Source organism: Dermacentor variabilis, chromosome 4 (assembly GCF_050947875.1).
Source record: "Dermacentor variabilis isolate Ectoservices chromosome 4, ASM5094787v1, whole genome shotgun sequence".
NCBI classification, from domain to species: Eukaryota; Metazoa; Arthropoda; class Arachnida; order Ixodida; family Ixodidae; genus Dermacentor; species Dermacentor variabilis.
In genome coordinates this window covers 86,732,025-86,751,445 of record NC_134571.1, presented here as the reverse complement: position 1 = coordinate 86,751,445, position 19,421 = coordinate 86,732,025, and the positions used below count along the sequence as shown (strand labels likewise).

Here is a 19,421-nt window from a genome sequence, read left to right as displayed (position 1 = left end):
TAGAACGCCTGTGGCATCCGTTTGGCATCTGCTCCAGTCAACCTTCTACTTGTGCCAGCGCTGGGGTGCGTTCACTGCGGACACTATACGAAGCTCTCCTATAATGTTATGCAGAACTTTCATAACCAGATGAAAAGTATTGAAGGACCCTACTACTACGATGCCACAGCGCCCTTACACTGGCATGCCGCAGCTCTGCAGCAAAGCAGGGCTCATGTGATAGTCACTGTCCTCAAAGTGTTCGGAGCACAGAAAGTCGCGCTTTGACGTTACCCATGTTGGCTGCAATGGGCGCGCATCGCTAATCCATATCCTTTGAAGCTTTGGCTCAACCGGAAAGGTATGACATCGGGTATGGCGGCTTTCCTCACCCGACGATACTTTTCTCACACCCTTACATGCAGCAGCGTAGAGGCATTTTTCTGTGTTGTGCCAGGGGCTTCACTGATCACATTACAAAGCAGCAGACAACACAAACGGCGATTTTAGAGACTTGGGCACAATCTCCACTTGCGGAAACAAGTGCGTGGCCACGAGCAACTGCGCAGTTGAGACGTCGTTTGCTGCCGTCCGGCACCGAACATGCGGGTGGACAGACACGGGCGATGACCAGCGTGCCAGTATCCAGCACAGACAACGACAGACACGTCACCTCCTCCAGTAACTCTAGTAACTGGCTCAGCCGCTAGACATGGTATTTTGCAAAAAATGCATTGAATTCATTTTTTCCGCTAGTTTCTGCCTGAAAACAAGGTTGTGTCAACCACTTTCAGCACCCAATCTTTCGTTCGGGCTAAAAATCTCGGCGGCAAAAGATTTGTTCAGTATCCCTTTAATGTGATCAGTACTCAAAAAACTGCTGCAATAGCACTTCATGCCAGATAATTGTTGATACCTGATGAACAACATCAAGGAACTGGAGGAAGACGGGCGCGAAGCCACTGGCAGCTGCGGCAGCAGTCTGGTTGCCTCGGTACGAGAATCTGTGGCCAAATGCTAGCCATTCTTTCTCAATCAGCACCCGGAAACCCTCGTACGTTCGATAGTATGGGTCCAAGCAAAGCTGAGCAACAGACACCACCTGCAATGCATAAGGCAACAAAGAAGAAGGATTAGTTGTACAATACAGAAATGGCACACGCAGAAAAACCAGCAGGAAAGGATGGCAGTATGCTGGACTTTTGCTTATTATGCCCTCTTTCCCACAGAGATGAAAATAAAGACTTTACTTGAAGGTCTGTAGATCTAAGTGGCAAGAAATAAAACATGATATTAAACACTTCATAGTGAATGTTTACAAAAAATGTAAGTACAGTGGAACCCCATTGATACGTTCCTTGCAGTTGCATTTCTCCACTTGCCATAAGAGGGCGAATCAGAAAGTCTTTGCCCCATTTTTTATTAGCCAAAATAAGGCACATACTACAGGTCATTACAAATATACGTACTATTCTATGTCTCTCAGACTATTTTTCCACATAGTCCCCACACCGGTTCAGACATTTCATCTACTGCAACACTAACTTGCATCTACACGGGAAATGTCGTCAGTCAGCGACAGACGCAGGCTCCCCGAACACTCATTGTCATGCAAGTCTGCATGGCCTTTTGCGAACTCAAAACACCACCACCTCACACTTATCAAAGCAAGACACCTTCCCCCATACACGGGCTGCATTTTCCTGTGGATTTCGATGGGTGCTCATGCCTTACTCTATAGAAAACAAATCGCACTTCGTTGCTTGTACGCTGTGGACATGTGAAGCCAATCGCCATCTTCAACAACTAACAGCGACGCCATGTCGTGGACCTAGCAGCAGATAAGGCTGGACCAGTCCAAGAAAGGTCGACTGCTTGATATGGATATGTTGACTTCGCATTTACGGCCGTAATTTGGTTATAAAAAGTAGGAGTAAAGACTTTCTGGTTTGGGCCCTCATACATCACATTTTTGTGGTCCCGACAAAAAGCCCATCAACTCCTATGCATTACATTCCCACTTGATACATCACCATTCTGCAATGTTCCAGCATCTCACATTGCATTTGAACATGGTGGCCACGTGAATTTAGCAAACCAGAGGCAAATTCGCTCTCACATATTGCTACGAAGACGACAAATGTAAACTCGTGGTTAAGCCTTTGAAGCCCCACCCGTGGCCTCACCCCAAAATGCCAGAAGTGAGCGATCGTTGGTCTTAATAAGTGCGTCTCAGCGGAGTTGCGGTTTTTGCCGGTTCCATAAAGTCAGCTCCGCCTCAATACAGCTGCGTTATGCGCTGAAACATATTGAGAGTGGAAAGGGGTCACTGTTGCACAACCTAGTATGTGCCTTGTGCTGCACACCCCACATGGTAAGTCTTTGCTGAATTGCCTTGAAAAAAATATATAACCTGCTTTGCCACACTCACTTTTGTGCCTCACACCCTCGAGGGCAGGCCTTCATCACATCATGTTGCCAGCCTTGCGTGCCCGTCTCCCATCTCTTTCCCACACTCCCACCGATGTGGAAGGGGTGGGACACGGGAGAGGGGCAATAAAGACATGCCAAGCAGGGTGCACAGCATAAAGGCAGGTGTGGTGAAGGAGCTGGAGGTTCTTTTTTCTTTTTCTTTTCCTGGATTTCATGCTCCCTTTTCTTTTTGGCGTGGACACCCAGTAGCCAGATTTAATTGTTATAGCCAATAATGTGGCATGGGAACTATAGGGACGAAGGTTAGGTTAGGTTAGGTTAGGAAGATTGTTATAGCCAATAATGTGGCATGGGAACTATAGGGACGAAGGTTAGGTTAGGTTAGGTTAGGTTAGGCATTTATGTGTGTTTAACCCTGAGAGTGTTAGCCAGTGCTACTCAAGTAGGCCATCAGGGCGAGTGTGGAACATGCTTTCAGCCACTGGCGCCCCATAGTACATGAACTTTATGAGCAGGCGGCTGACCAATAAACCCTCGTATGCTAGCTCAAACAACAAACCTGCCGATTTGAGACCCTCACAAAGGAATGAGAAGGAGGGAAACGGAGGGGCCCAATTTTTGTTACTCATGACCATATGAACTCAGCATAAAATGAAACCAAGGAAAGCATAGAGGAAGTTAATTGTAATTTTGATAGAAGTGTAGAAATAATAAATTGAGGGAAATGAAAGTGGACGAGAAAATAACTTGCTGCCTGCGAGGGCCGAACCAACAACCTTCTTTCTTATTACGCCAAGGTTGTGGTTATTATAATCGTCGCAGTTATTACAATGTACACGTAAGCTTCGGTATAATGAAGCCAGTAGTACCGGCATTTACTTCATAATATCGAGATATTTTGCTCCCAATGCACGTAGAATTCTTGGGACAAACATTATAAAAAGAACTAGTCCAACAGTCTATGCAAGAATCATCAGTGACTGAACATGCTCTACATGTCCTTCATGGGAATCTTTAGACTAAATCAAATTACATTGTTGAGCTTAACATCCCTTACTGCAAAATGGGTTATGAGGGATGCTGCAGTGGAGGGCCACAGGTTAATTTTGATAGCCTGGGATTCTTCCACATGCATGTGTGTACAAGTACACATTTCGCCGCCAAAAAAATGCTGCCGTTGCAGCCACAAATTCAGTCCATGACTTCATGCTCAGCAACAGAACGCCATAGGCACTGAATCTGATACACTTTGGTTGATGCAGCTGACATGACGATATTGTGCAGAGGATTATATATTTAAGCAACTCCCTATACTATGTTTCCAAGAAAAAACATTCATTCAGGGTACTGGTCGACTTCGTTAAATTGACCCCGACGGGACCTACGAAATTTATCACATTAACCGGCCAGTCGAATTTCATAAGATGCAGAAAATAGAGGGCAAAACACACCACTGATTCATTTGGCAGTATTTGCCCGATCCTAACACAACCCCAAATCAAATGCACGACCACTTTCTAAGAGTCCAAAGTAAGAAAAAACAACTAATGTAGAAATTAAATTAAAGCTCCTAAACAAAGTAGACATCAAAGGCGCGCCTTATTTTTTTGCAAGTAAAATGGGCAGGGGTTATATATAGGTTGCAATAGAAGACCGGTTTCGTAACGTCAGCTTCGCCACAATACATAAGTGTTATGCGGTAAAGCATACAAACGCCACAAAGGCAGTTTTGGTTTTGCATCCGATTGCAGCACACAATACAATTTTCGGCCCAATTTTCCTTAAAGAAAGAAAGAATAAGGAAGCACGTGTTATAATCATGTAAATGCCATAATCAGATATTATAAGTTACAGACACTGCTTAAAAATTTCCCTAGGCAGGCCATAGGCACTTTTGGCATGAGATTTGACTTATGTTCAACGCATTGACTGCCCCCCAAGCTTCACTCATGCTTCCACTGAAGGGGCCGCCACTGGGGTCAGGCACTTGCGTGCTGACTGGTAAAGTTCAAATTATCCAGCAAAGGTAAATTTTAGGAACAAAATAACAAAAGTTTGGGCTCACAGAATTGCACTTGTGCAGACCGGAACCTTCAGTTCGGATCAAAATAATAAAAAAAATTGAATTAGTCGGAGTCAAGTTAATGGAAATCTACTGTATACTGTGGGGATGCTCTACTCTCACGCGTGCCCTGATGTTGTTTTCCTAGCATGGCTCTCGTTTCTCCTGTAAACCAGCTTCTCCGCGTAGCTAGGCACCGGCGGCGGTTGGTGTGGTTACAGCAAAATATGAGAGATGGCGTGAGTATTGTGCTGCTAAGGCCACTTAATGGAGGGGTCACTCGGGCACGAAAGGAAGTAGGCTCTTTCTCTTTGGCTTGGGGTCGGGGAGCTGCATGAATGTTTCGTGCGCTCGCCCACCGTTCGCGAGAAAATCCTATGAAAGGCTCAAGAGAAGGACACCGGAATGGATGAACAAGATCGTCTCTATGTGCCACCGCTTGTGTGACTGTACAAGCAAACGATTAGGCATTGGTGCCTAGCATCAGAGTGAACATATTTGCTTGTTATCCGGTTGCAGTCGAATAGCGAGTAGGACTTCCTCCATTTGTCGCGTGCCTACGGCATGTTCTATGGATCGTGATTCGGCTAACTGGCATTGGTGCAGGAAAGGTGCAATAAACGCCCTTGTGATTGTTTGCACTACTGTTTGTCGTTCCTTTGTCCCAAGAGCAGGTGTGAGACCCCACAATATAAAGACAATATTATTCCACAAAGCAGAAACTACAGTCACCAACCTGGCAAGTGAAGTCCCAACCATCCTCAAGGCACAGCATCACAGAAGAGCCTTGGACATCGATCAAGTCCACAGCTGCACCTGACAGCTGCAAGATGCACTGCAACTGGTGGGGGTAGAAAATAAGGTAGCACTCTTAACTAGTGAACTCGGCAGGCAGAGGTGTGACTAAACTAATGCCAATACGTCCGCATCTCCATTATATCTAAACTCAGGGTAATGACCGTACTTTCACAAGTACACCACATAGCAAAAATTTAAAAGAAAATTGAAATATGAAAGCGGGTGTTATTTATAAACACAAGACGCATGGTACGAGTTTGCATGCAATCCAATAATCAATTAGACATACCAACAACTGCATACAACAAGTTTATCACTGATTTCTGAGAGATTCCAACAGTTCGAGCAGTCATATTTCTGACACACTGCAAAGTCATATTGGTGCTGCACTGTATCATACGTATCCTGCTGTAAGCAAATTTCGCCTTGGCAAAGCAAGGCTTCATGGCAAAGTGGATTGCCGTGAAGCCAAAACCTCGAGGCTTAAATTTGCACTCAGAGTTCCCTGGTTTTACATACAAATTTCTACCCCCCCCCCCCCCCGCAACACCACCCTATTATTTTTGTATTGTGGGTTGTTCAGAGGTATGTGGACAGGCAGATCACATGCACAAAAACCCATCATTTCACCAACTTCAAGGTACTATCTGGCTTTCTGTGTCACACAAACAACCAACACATCTAGATAGCAGCAAGAAAGGGAAGGAAGTGCAGCTTGACCAGCCCAGCATGTGGTCCTACCTGGTTTAGCCACTCGGAGCCCTCGACCATCTTGTAGAAACTCAGTTCAGGACTGGCTGGAGGTGCGCTGGGGCAGCAGGCACGCAGTAGCTTCTTGAAGCTGGCCTTGACCTGCCGCACTTCAGGATACTCCACGGGAATGAGGTCACAGTTGGCATATGTCTCCGGCTTGATGCCCTGCCGCCAGATTGTGGGTACACACCCACAATTGGTAATTATTGCTACAGTCAGACCTCAATATAACTAACACAGAGAAAATGAATTGTCACTTTATCAGATATAGTGAAGTAGATCTAAAAAGCTTCTTGCCAATATCAGCATGTAACAAAGGTATACTTATAACAAATGTCGAATGTAACAAAGGTATTTTTGCATCGGATGTAACTTCACTACAAAGGTTCAACTGTACTCAAGTGTATCCAGTATGCATTTGAACATGCATATCCTACACTGATTCCTACACATTACAAACATTTGTATTGTTGGCAATACTACATAGATGTTAATTCTGGCCAGTTAAACTTTCACAACATGCGCCACTTTCTTGATATGGGTGTGTTTTGTCACACCGTGAGTGAACAGTCTATGCACTATGGCCATACATGCCCAGGTAAGTCAGCCACAGAATGCCTCTTGTGTGAGTGGCTCCGTGCACAAAAAGTGGATGTGATCAATTAAAGCAGTGCCGGAAAAATGGAGTTGCTGAGTGAACATACATCTTATGGTATGCAATACTCCTCATTCGATTGGTGGTTGTGCTGATGGACGCAATTTGATATAGGCACACAACACTCCTGTGAGTATTCGCATATGATATCCAGGGGAATATTTCGGCAACAATCCAAAAGTCCGGTTTCAATATGAATGGTCTCGAATAACAGCAAATGTATACATAAGAACTATGGCAGCAATTCATTAAATATAAGTGACTTTACTAATGCCTTGATTTGAACATCTCAACAGGTGAGTTTTGTTTCGGCCACTTCAGGCTCCTTAATTTTTTACTGCTAGCTTGGCAAACATCAATATCATCACACACTGATTTTACTGCACTGAGACCACCATGCTGGCTCTAAAGCCACAATGGCCAGCATGGATTTCCCAACTCATCAAAATCAGGCTTCGTTATTGAAGGAAGTTGGCAAGCACAGAGGTTGCAAGTGCCATGCTTCAAATAGAGGTGCATACTAAAGTGGATGAAAAAAAAAAATCCCTCACAGATGTATGCCAATCTGAGCAACTGATACGTAACGGACAGTGAAGCCGTGTAAGCGAGTTCTCGCACCCTTCCGAAGTATTAGGGTTCTTTTTACTGGTTGATGATTCATCACCAACGTCGTCTGAGTGTACTTGCAGACGCCCTGATCATGTGACCACTCTGGGGCTCCCACGCTGACTGTGTTGCTGGATTCTCATTACCAATGCAGCCGCACAAACTCCCAGCTCACATTCAACAAGGAGCCAGTAAAACGCAGCACGAGAAAAAACAATTACAGATTACTGGCTGAAAAGACATGCAAAGTAGATGTCTATTCATGTGAAATGTATGCAAGGTAATTAAACTAATGAAGTTACTTTGTTAAATCATAAAAAAGAAAAATATGTGGTTTTCTACTGAACTAAGATGAGGAAATGAAAATAGTTTGTTACATTACAGGTTTTATTAAATTGAGCTTTGTTATACTGAGGATTGACAGTACATACGGAATATTAAAAAAATAGAATAGATAATCAATTCGCAAGTCAAATGATTTAAACATTCACCATTCATTTCAATTCGGTGATATTTGAGTAGTATTTGCACCCACCCCCCTAGTTAAAAATCATTGTTAATTACGTTTCAAAGGAAAAACTTGGAATATCAGTGCATGTAATGTCCACTGCTGATTGATACCAAGACTGCTGTCACACAGCGCCACACAAAGACGGCTGCAACACCCCCAACGCGGTGGCTCATCACTGCACACATACCTTTATTTGCGATTTCTCGCCAAAGATGTACAGTGCAACCTTGTGGAGGGTATGCACACCTTCCTGGGAGCCAACCTCAGCCATTCTCGAGGTTCGTAGCGCAAACTCTGGTGTCAGGCTGCCCGTTGAGCCATGACGACGATCTTTTAGGCTGCCCCAACGGGACTCTGCAAGGCCAGCAGGACGACACTTAGTCAAGCCACCCAGTCAAATCAGTCTCTCCGAGTTCCCTGACTTCTTCAGGTTTCCCTCCAGCTATTCTGAGAAAAATTTCCATAACTGAAAAAGTGGCAATCTCTAAGTTGAGCCAAGAAGACACCAAATTTCTGGATTAGCACTCAGTTATAGTACTTAAAAAAAAAAGCTTCCTAGTGCTTTCATTCATAATTTAAATATTTTCTACTGAGTGTTCCATGCTTCTGGCACAAATGTACTCTCAGAAAATATTTTTTCCAATATAAAGTTGTTAGAGGAAGATGACACAGAGAATACTGTAAGCTGTCCATTTCATTCCAGTTGCATTCCCTGACATAACCCCATTTTTTTTTTTTTTTGATAATTTAATGACTTCTCGCAGTGCCTAAAGACCTTCTATGAAAGGAATGGAATGCGCCTGGTATCTAATGCAATGTCACGAATCCTTCCAAATGAACTGTTTTTGAATGCACCTTGCATGAATGTAGCAATTCACAATCAAATGCTGCCATTACTATGTCTTTGCAATGTTCCCTATCTTTTTGTTGTTCACATTGCACTCAAAATTGTGCCGCCATGCGCAGCCATCATCCACTCATCACCACACCAAGATCTTGTACCTTCATGATCTCAAAGTCGTTTGAACTACCGTTGCGCCACCCAATTTTGGAGGCCATAATACTGGCGCAACGGCACCATTCTCTGCCACCAGGTGACACCAATGTCCCATAAGCGATGAGATTTCTTCGCTTCTGATTCATCCGAAGGCACTGCTTGGTTGTAACAGCTAAATAAATCCATCCAATAGCCATCAAGCTTACGTATATGTAAGCAAAAGACCAATAAATTATAATGAAGCAGGGGCTTTGAAAAGTTGAAGAAGAAAACACATAGCCTTTTGAGAAAAATTGTGGGCTCCCAGCTGCATATAGATGAATAATATTTTGTCTTGATGTTCATAACAGCATTGTCCAGCAACTAAGCAAGTTCATTTAGCATGCATTTCCCATGAAATTTCTTTGACAATTTGATAGGGCACTCCGTTACAACAGCACACAAGTAAAGGAGGTCTAGCAAATATGTATGTGTCCCACACAAGTGAAACTCTAAAATCGTGCTGAGAGGTCACAACCTCTAAGCAAGTTAATGTTGTCTGCTTGCTGGCCCCACAGTGCACCCCATAGGGAGCAGTTAACATGCAGTTTCCATGGACAGCAAACAGTGCAAGGACAACCAAGCAGCAGACTTGAAATGATGCTTTCACACTATTTGGAACCCTTTTTTTTAATTGATCACTTCTGTCCGACTGCACTGTCCATAGCAGTTGCCAGATGTATTCTGGCAACTATTTCAATAGGCAAGATGTCGCTGAAGACCTAATTAAATGTCAATGCATTTATAACAACCCTTAATGATGCTGCCACAAAAGAAACCCACTTATCCCAGAAAAAAAAAAAAGAAGGATGCTCGAGGTGCACTCCATTTTTTCTTTTTTTAAGCAAATGTAGTTTCAACTGCATTCAATGAGGCTGCAAGCACCTAGTATCTGGACCAATAACTTTTCTAATGAGGCTTCATAAAATAGCACCACATAACCTTTTGAGTCCTACATAACACTCGTTTTGCAACTGGCTCAACAGTCTCACACACACACACACACACACAAACACACAAACACACAAACACACACACACACACACACACACACACACACACACACACACACACACACACACACGCAAGGTCCAACATTATAACCTACATTACAAGCAAATGGTAAAAGAGAAAAAGCCGGGGCCTCAAAATTTTTATGCATGGTAAGTCAGTTTTAAAAAAGAATATCAAACCAAGGAAAACTCACTCTGAGATGGTAACAGGCCTCGGTTTATGTTCATGAACATTTGGAAGGAATCAGTAATTTCTAGAAAACAAAAAGAAAAAAAGAAATGTGTAGAAATGGGGGGGGGGGGGGTAAACAAAGCAGGAAACAAAAAAAGGTATATGGGCCAGGGAATTGTGAGTGGAGTGTGCAATAGAAATAGCGGGAGGTAGGAGAAAGAAGAAAGTTTCGGTAATTTATAATTGTGTAAACACAAACTAAAGCACCAACACAGGCAGAAAAACGTAACCCCAAAATTTTAGCTACTTCTGTTTCAAAAGTGAGTTGGTTGGCTGCATGGCAGCTATCAATCAGCAGTTCCATAAATCACGAAAGTGCCCATGTGATACCGGTATAAGAAGCTGAAGCTATAGCAATAGCACAACTGAGATTACAAAACACGAGTCACAAAACATATCGTAACTTTGTGCAAATTGCAATGTAAGGCACAGAAACTTCAGAGGATCGTGATACATCAAGCCTATTTACTACACTGGAGACTGGGTTTTGTGTCAGGACTGAGCAAAGGCAACATTGCAAACAGGAAAAAGAAGCAACAGGAAACGTATTGACACGGTTCTACTGTAACAGTAAAAATATCTTCCAAGCCAGTTACACTGCACAACCAACAGCTGCATGCAAATTTCAGTAAACCGACTACACACTGGAAGTAAAATGACTGCTCTGTGTTTTGCTGTTCAATAACAACTGGGCTACAAGATCATACTGTCCATGCTCCTTTGTGAGTGAAACAACTCCACTGGCAAAAAAAAAAGGTAAAGAGGTGCACTCACGTTTTCCGCTCTTGCCGCCCGACGAGCGCAGGCTGTTGACAGCCTTCTGGAAGGGGTTGTGCGAGCGGCGTGCCGTTTCGGGCGTCAGTGTGGGAAAGTTGTCGTGGGCCCCGTCGAGCACCAGGGAGCTGATGCTCAGCGACGAGTCATGCACACCGGGTGAGGCACGTGTCGGCTGGGACAGGGGGCTGGCTCGCACCAGTGCCGCCACCAGCTTCTCCTGCTCGATCGAGGATGACGTCTCGCTCACGGTGCCTGCAACAGAATCAGGCAGGTCTTGAGAGAGAAGAAACATTTGTGCTGTGCCACACAGCACACTAGTCTTTAAAGAGATCAAGCGACAGTGCACACAAAAACTTGAGGCTTAAAGGGACACTAAAGGCAAATACTAAGTTGATGTGGACTGTTTAAATACCATTCCAGAAACCTCACAATGCTTGTTTCATATCAAGAAAAGACATATTTAATGAGAAAACTGCATCTGAAGGGTCCGAATAGCTCTATCACAATTCAAATCTCCCGCCGCCACCCAACAGGGGGAGTGATGACATTGATACGCCATCACCACCCTTTGCTGCCGTCGGTGAGTAAAACAGCGCCCGACAGATGGCAGTACCGAGCCAAGACGGAGCAGTGGATTCACTCCTGCAGCTGTTGTTTGGTGGTGTAGACCATTCGGGCACCCTGCGACATCACATGGAAGTTGAATTCTTTAATACTTGCAGTTTGTGTGAGTGTCGCGAGCCAGCAAAACCAGCGCAGCACTACGCAATAACGAAACTATTGAAACGCGAAAGCGTGGGCGGTGCAGAGTCGAGCGAAAACAAAACCATTCAACCGCCGACGTCGTTGTCAAGGGTAATTTCAATTAGTTCTTTTTTCTGAAAATGAAATAGAACGGGGCAAGTAGCATTTTATTTCATCTTGTAGTATAATACAAGGATGTTTTCTGCAACGAGTAGTTGAGTACTAGTGACAGAACTTAACTGAGGAGTGCTTTCGTCATCAGGCAAGTGCTTGAATGTACCACAGGAGTCATTAATCATGCCCTGCATTTACCTCAACTTCTCGATTATTAAGGCTCTGTTCACGATAATATTGATGCCTTAGAGATTCTCGGGCACTAGTCTATCACTTTAGCTTGATTTAGTATTTGCTTTTAGTGTCCCTTTAAGGCGCATTGCGTTTTTCTGCATCTGGAACAATAGAGCGTCACCAGACCACCCAAACTTCTAAAAGAAAGGTTCGTTTCAGGGTATAAAACTTGACACCTTACAGTTTGACCGGCACAATGTGGTGTCTCACATGCTTGTGGATATCTGCCAGAATAAAAGAATGACACAAAGCAAGTCTAAAATGCTCAGTGTGCTCACAAAACAAAAAAAATGCGAGCAGAAAACCCTCTGCAAGGCATGGAACAACAAAGGACTGAGAGACGCCTATAAAATAATGTTCTGCTTCCCGCGCAGAAATTTTAAAAACACCCAAGATGCTTACAATGGTGGTGTGTCAATTAAAACTTTCATACCCTGCTCATTAGGCCAGTTAAGGTCTACCAGAAGTGAACTTTCGTATGAGGTTTCTTTTTACACATTCAAAATCACTTTTTAAAATTTAAGCAGCAGTGCACTCAAGCTACGATTTGAAAATGAAATTTTTAGTTGAACGTGGCAGCATACACTTTTTGTTTATACTTTCAATCTCTAAATTTTGCCATGCTGTTACTGCTGTCCAGTTTGCTTTATCTCTGCTTCAATATTTCATTCACACTCTTGCGCAAGATGCAATCATGGTATAAAAAGTGATACTATGTCATAAGCTTCCAGCGAAATGGGCATGTCTTTATCAGTTGTAGGCAATACACATAATGCATTCAAGAACTGTCATAACGAATCCCAACAATCCAGAATACGCAACAATGCTCAGTAAATGGAGGAGGGAGGCTATTGTCAGTCATGGAATTCAATTCGCCAACCACGGACTGTTATCTCAAGAGTCGCTACTATCGCCGCCAAGTTGTACTTCTCTTTTGCTGGCACAACTTCAACCAATAATGAGTTTCCATCCCTAAACTTTATCATCGCCTGTCTACTTGTTTGCTCATTTATTCATAGTGTTTTGAGTACTGCAACCACTCTTGTCGACGCTAGCTTGTCATTATCACACGTATGTATAATGGATTTGTGTAGCATATTCTCAAATGCTTATGATGACTGAGGTTGTTCCACAATGTACAACAAGATTCAATAAGTAAAGGGTTGATTTCTGGCAGTACAGCAGACTTCCCTTAATTCGACTCCTGTTAAAATGAGTTTTGCCTTAACTCGATCTCTGCTGAAGGTCCCGGCCTTTGCCCATGCATTTCTATGGGCCAATGCTTTTGTTATTTCGATCCTAAAATTCACCTTCGCTGAATAATTCAAACTTAACCAGTCTTGACCAGTGACCTTTTTAGTGGCAGCATCTGTCTCAGTGGACCTTAAGGGATAGGGAATACGATGACCACATGTCACCTCCCATCGAAACCAATTTATTTTCTGACTCCCTAGGACGATTTTCGAGCTATAACCATAGCTCACAATGTCTGGTTACGGTATCTACGACTGTTTACGGTTAAGCAGACTTTAAAATGTGCAGCAAAGCTGACTTTAGGAAACCAGCCACCATTGTGCAAGACGTATTACACCCTTGCCCATTTTTATAAAATTCGGTGTGCATTACAATTCTACTTTGTTTAGGAGATTTAATGTCATTTCTACGTTAGTTTTCTACTTTTGACACATAGAAGGAGGGCACGCATTTGATTTGGAGGCGTGTTAGAATCGGGCAAGAGCTGCCAAATGAATCAGTGGTGTGGTTTGTTGTTTTTTCTGCCCCATGTTTAATTTGACCTGCCGGATTATTCAATCAATTTCGTCAGTCCCATCAGGGTCAATTAACAGAAGTCGCCTATATTCACTATCTTATTCACTGTCATTTGCTGCGTTTTTGCCAGTGTGCCTTCTTAACAACTTGCCAATAAAGGTTAGGTTAGGGTTTTTTATGTTTAAGTTATGGGGTTTCACATGCCAAAACCACGATCTAATTATGAGGCACGCAATAGTGAGAGACTTCAGAAATTTGGACCACCTGGGGTTCTTTAACATGCACCTAAATCTAAGTACACAGGTGTTTTCACATTTCACCCCCATCGAAATGCAGCTGCCGTGGCTGGGATTCGATCCCACGGCCTCATGCTTAGCAGCCCAACACCATAGCCACTAAGCAACCATGGCGGGTTTCTTTTTTTTTTTTTTCATTCTTTTTCTTCTTTTTTATGTTTCACATCCTGAAACAGCTATGAGAGAGAGAGGCTGCAGTGTAGAGCTTTTGACTAATTTTGACCCCCTAGGGGAAAATAGCCGGTCAAGAAGCTCAGTACACAAGTGTTTTTGCGTTCCAACTTTAATGTGCTGTGGTCACTGCGGCTGAGAATATACTTCACAACCTCATGCTCAGTAGTGAAATACCATTGCCGATGATCTGCCACAGCAGGCAACACCATTCACTGTTCAGGTTTAGCACGACTCATATTAGAAACAGAAAAAATTAAATGCCAACCAAAGTGGTGTTGTCAAAGGGGTTGATGTTACAGCTTCCACACAGCCACCTTGTCCACTAAGGCTTAGTGAACAGAGCATCCAAGTGGAAGCCAAAACGTCAGCCCCTAAGACAGCACCCTTTGGTCAGCATTCTCTATTTTCTGTTTGCAATACGAAATTACTTCCTAACCAGACAAAATGTCATCCAATTATGGATTTCATTCAGCAAACAGTATGGCGACTGGTGCTGCAGCGCTGTGGACTGACCGACGAGTCGGCCCACAATGAGGAAGGGAGAGAGGAGGGGAGAAGAGGAGGGAGACCCACTGGAGGTGGTCGGGTGGCCCTTGAGCATGCCCATCACGCCCTTGCCGTGAAAGCCACTGGCCCGAATCAGCAGCGCCTTGGTGCCTGGGTGACGCCAGCACACTGACGGAAACCTGCATTTTTTTTATTTTATAAGGATGGCATCAAGTTTAAGAAACCAAACACACACTAAGGAACATATGCAACAAACAGACATTTAGCTTATTTACGCATTGACATATGCATTCCCACATTCACTCATAAATAAGCAGAAAAATTTGTATGATAACTACCTGCGTGATGTTACAGCACAGGCAATCACTCAGATTCATTAGTTCATTCATTCATTCATTCATTCATTCATTCATTCATTCATTCATTCATTCATTTATTCATTCATTCATTCAGTCAGTCATTCATTTATCAGGTTTAATGTACCAAAGCAACACTGACGCTATGAGAAATACTGCAATGGAGGTCTCCAACCTAAATTGGGCCGCCCGGGATTCTTTAACTTGCACCTGCACCTAAGTATGCAAATGTTATCGCATTTCACCCCCACTGAAATGGAATCCTGTAGCTGGGGAATCACAACCTGCAACCTAGTGCTTAGCAGAAAACTATGACCAAAGAGCCACCACGGTGAGTTAGCTGGCTTATGAACAAATTTGATTTGCGAATATGTCACTCTTAATCAGATTTGACCTGTCAATTACCCTAGGAAGCTAGAATATGCTGTATGTGAGAATTTGACGATGCAGACACATACTGTGTCTGTGCAACTTTGCATCTGCTAGGCCAATGGGTCAGATTATTGACTACCAAGCCACACGGCAGTTAAACAACTGATGCAGTAACCTGGAAGCATTGCATACAAAACTGTGGCCACACTAATGCACTAGCTTGTAATCAAATAAATGCTGCTTTCAGAGTGCCAGAGTGTGTGCCAAAGTACAACCTGAGAGGATGCACTCACCTTGCATGCCTGTAGCAGCGAGACAGCTTGCGGATGCTGTCATCAGGAACACTTTGAGGAACCACTACGAGAGCTGGGTAGCTGCACAACAAAAGGCCCAATGTAGGAACACCTTGCCCCAATTATTTCAAATTATCCCTGTTAAATATGAAAGCAAGAATTTTCATGCAGAACCAAGATCAGGGCATTATTACAGTTGAATAGTTGGTGGCTTATGCACGATTAGTCAGAACTATGCAAAGGTTGAACGAAAAGGTACAGTTTAAATTTTTGTGTACCTACAAAAGGTCATGCTACAAAATCCAATTTCTATTTCTTACATGACATATGGTACATAGCATAACTTGCGATGAATTCCACTGGTTAATCTAGAGGAGTCATCTGAATTCCTGCGCTAGCAGTCCAGTGTCACAAATTCAAATTTTACAGTAAGAAACAAACTGCTCCGCAACTGCGCTATTGTCACTAAAATTGTCAAACACACTCCCTTCCCCAACTGCTGCCTAACTTTCATGAGTCTACGTTATTATTATTATTATGAAGGGACCAAAGTGATCCCAGTGTCGCATTATTTGTCATAAATAGTCATCAGACAGCTTTACTAGTATAACATTTATAGTCCACTCTGCTCGGACATGTAACAGGTTGCAAACAGCCATTCAGCAGTACCCTATACAGTGCGCACACTGGCTGCAGAGGAAGAATGCTGCCTCTTTCTTTTCTTCACTGCCAATCCAACCAAGTGAAACATGAGACTGCGTCCACTTGTCTTCATTACTTTTCAGCCAACCTGACTGTGTGAAACTCACATCTTTGCAACACAAGTTATCACAAATGTGAATTTAATACTGTTCTCTGCACTGCCCAAGCACGCAAATCTTGAATGGAGTGGACTATGAGTGACATTGGCCTAAAGCTGTCAATCTAAGATCAAAATCTCTCAAAGTAAAATATGCCAATGAAACCCCGCATCAGTTAAAAATGCAACCATCATTCAGAAAAAGTACAGTGTAGGCAGGCCAACTCTTACAAAAAGCATTAACACCTGACAAACCCATCCCCTCATCAAGCAGAGTTGACAAGGCAGGTCCCAGATATTTTGCAAGAACACACACCCTGATATGATCAAAAAAGCACACTCTGTCGTGGAGTGAGTCGATCCAAAACATGCACTGGTACTTTTGAATTCACTCCAGATCCACCAGTTGAATGCAAGTTGTTTTATTCCAAGCAAAATAACTTGTTCCATATTGACCAGAATTCATCATTAATATCCCTGGACAGCTCGTTTTTGCAGCCTTGCTTATTTACAACCTTACAGTTGACCTTCAGCATGGGCTGTCAGCAGTGGCAGACACCTTGTACGCACAATAAGCTCTTGACACCATTCACTAAAACTACAATTTGCAAAGAGCACTTTTAGGTACATCCATACCAATATAGCATGCATCTATTATTTTAGAGTGAGAAGGAGACTACATGAAGCAACTTAAAACAGCCTGTATGACACAACACACAGCTAGATGTCTTAAGATTAAAATCTTTTTCTTTTCTTGTAAGACAGAGTGCTGCTTATGGCTACTTGCCTACGGCAGACAGTGTAGCCCATGTTGACAGAACTAATGCGAAAGCCCTCGGGGCGCCCCCGAGACATAGTTGAGTTTGCACCCAGGGCACCTAGGTGCAGCCTCTGCCAGTCTCGGCTGTACACAGTGTCACCCATCTTTTCCAGTGATCGGTGTGGAAGATGTGGGACGGCTGGTAGCGGCACAGGTGGCACAGATTCGGCGTCATCTGTGAATAAAAGTAGAAAAAGGAGGGATGCTTGCTTTGACAAACCTCTAGACATCAGTATGCATCTGTACCTGTGCATTCCCTCTCACCCTCAGTGCTATGCAGTTATGAAAAAAAATATGGTGTCCTTGAACAAATGTTTTGTACTAGTGTAAGGCATTGCAGGGCAGCTGACTTAAAGGATTTTGCACATCATCCATTAGGGACATGCAGGGTAGAATTGACTGGCAGATGGGCGAGTGTGCATTCATGCTGTAGAACAAGAAGTGTTAAAGAACACGGACAAAGAAAAATTCAAGGGTGCTTAGGTGTCCCTATACGGATTAATGCGAAAGCATTGCGACGTCTCTCCGACGATGCCTCAGCCTCATTCGCATATTTCCGTGGACGTCCAAATGAATCAGGCACAGCTACTGACTGAGAAGATGAAGTCGAAGGTTCATGCACCGGAATGCACGACAGAACTCACTGAAATCAGTACACCGACTGGCAGCGCCGCAACGCGCGGCGCTATACATATAGGCCAGCCACACATTTGCTGCTTTCTGCCAACTTCAGCTTACGAAACCATAATCTTTACTGGGAAACGTTTGTTTTTCCCCCCACAAAGCTGGCACCACCACTGCCGCAGATGCGCTGAGGTGAGCGCCATCTGGTGGTGCTTCAAGGAACCCAGTGGCCCATGTGGCGCGCACCTCCCTTTGATTGCCTGCAACCACATGACCTTTTACAGAATTTCTGGCCATGCCACTGTATTTTATATTTCATGAGCCATCTAATGCTTTTGCATTATAAGAAGTAGAAGAGATATGGGCTAACTCGAAAGTTGAGAATTAGCATGTCCTGTCCACTTAATTTCCTTTGTCTGTGTTTGTTTTACCTTAGATTGTGCGATTAAACATCCCAAAACTGCACAGTGCATTATTGAGGTATGGTGTAGTAAGGGACTCTGGATTAATTCTGACCAGTAGGGGTTCTTTAACGTGCAACTAAATATAAGTACATGAGCATCTAGCTCACCTAAATGTTTCCATTTGGTGTCCCTTCAAGGGAGAATGTGTGTTTGCCCAGTGTCCTTTATTCTACAAGTTTTTGTTTGTTTGTTTTTTTAACCCACCTGAGCCATCATCATCCTGTAGGAAAGTGAGGGGCCGGTCGGGAGCCTCGTGGTCGTAGGGCGGTCGTGCCCCCGCCGGGAGGGTCCTGGCTGCCATGGGCCCCTGCACTACGTACTTCTGCTTGCGTGATGAAGGGCGCGGCTTGAAGCCTGCCCGCATAGCTGTCTTCAGCAGCTGCCGCTTCGCCTTGCCCCTGTTCAATGGGAAAAGATGATCTTGCATCCTCTGCTTCTACTTCAATGTTTGTAAAAGTGCCCGCCAAGGCTTGCATTCACAACAGCGAACCCTGAAGCAGCACTAAATAGCAAGACTGGTGAAGCATTCTTTCAAAACTACAATTTATTTGAAAGAAAAGCGCAGATTGAAGTTGAATTTCATCAGACCTAAATGGGCCTCCGTTATATTCTATATTGGTTATAAGCATAGTTTGTTACATCGTAACATCGGCAAGAAAAATTTTATATTTGTTTTGTTACATCCAGTAATTCCTTATATCCAAGGCTTGACTGCACTAGCAAAGGAAATTAAAGCCAAAGTTTGCTTTTTAACACATCAATGTTACATCACAGGCTTCAAAGTATTCTCGCATGTTTTGGCCCTTCCTGTGCAGAGGAAGTTCACAAAACTCACTAAATTTATTATTTGTTTCTGTAGAATGCAATGTAACCTCGTTTCATCAACAAAACATTAAATAGTCCCAAGCAGGCACTGTCCAAATCCATGACGTGAAAGGAAGCCAGTCCAAGGATTCCATTGCTACATCCCTTTCTCCTCTATATATTTTTTGACTCACT

The 19,421-nt window shown here is 43.5% G+C and overlaps 1 protein-coding gene across 4 annotated transcripts in view; it reads right to left on the bottom strand.

Annotated features, from left to right (window-relative positions):
* Positions 1–19,421, bottom strand: part of Sbf (SET domain binding factor) — a 164,112-nt gene that overhangs the window by 22,713 nt on the left and 121,978 nt on the right. For 3 of the 4 annotated variants that reach the window (XM_075689723.1, XM_075689720.1, XM_075689724.1), the window contains 10 exons: positions 18,627–18,820; positions 17,302–17,509; positions 15,716–15,796; positions 14,761–14,873; positions 10,853–11,107; positions 10,041–10,100; positions 7,985–8,151; positions 6,014–6,190; positions 5,211–5,315; positions 896–1,081 (listed from right to left, as the gene is read on the bottom strand). In XM_075689723.1, the coding sequence (XP_075545838.1) occupies positions 896–1,081; positions 5,211–5,315; positions 6,014–6,190; positions 7,985–8,151; positions 10,041–10,100; positions 10,853–11,107; positions 14,761–14,873; positions 15,716–15,796; positions 17,302–17,509; positions 18,627–18,820 (1,546 nt within the window). The remainder of the gene's footprint in view (positions 1–895; positions 1,082–5,210; positions 5,316–6,013; positions 6,191–7,984; positions 8,152–10,040; positions 10,101–10,852; positions 11,108–14,760; positions 14,874–15,715; positions 15,797–17,301; positions 17,510–18,626; positions 18,821–19,421) is intronic. The other variant, XM_075689721.1, reaches the window with a different exon arrangement.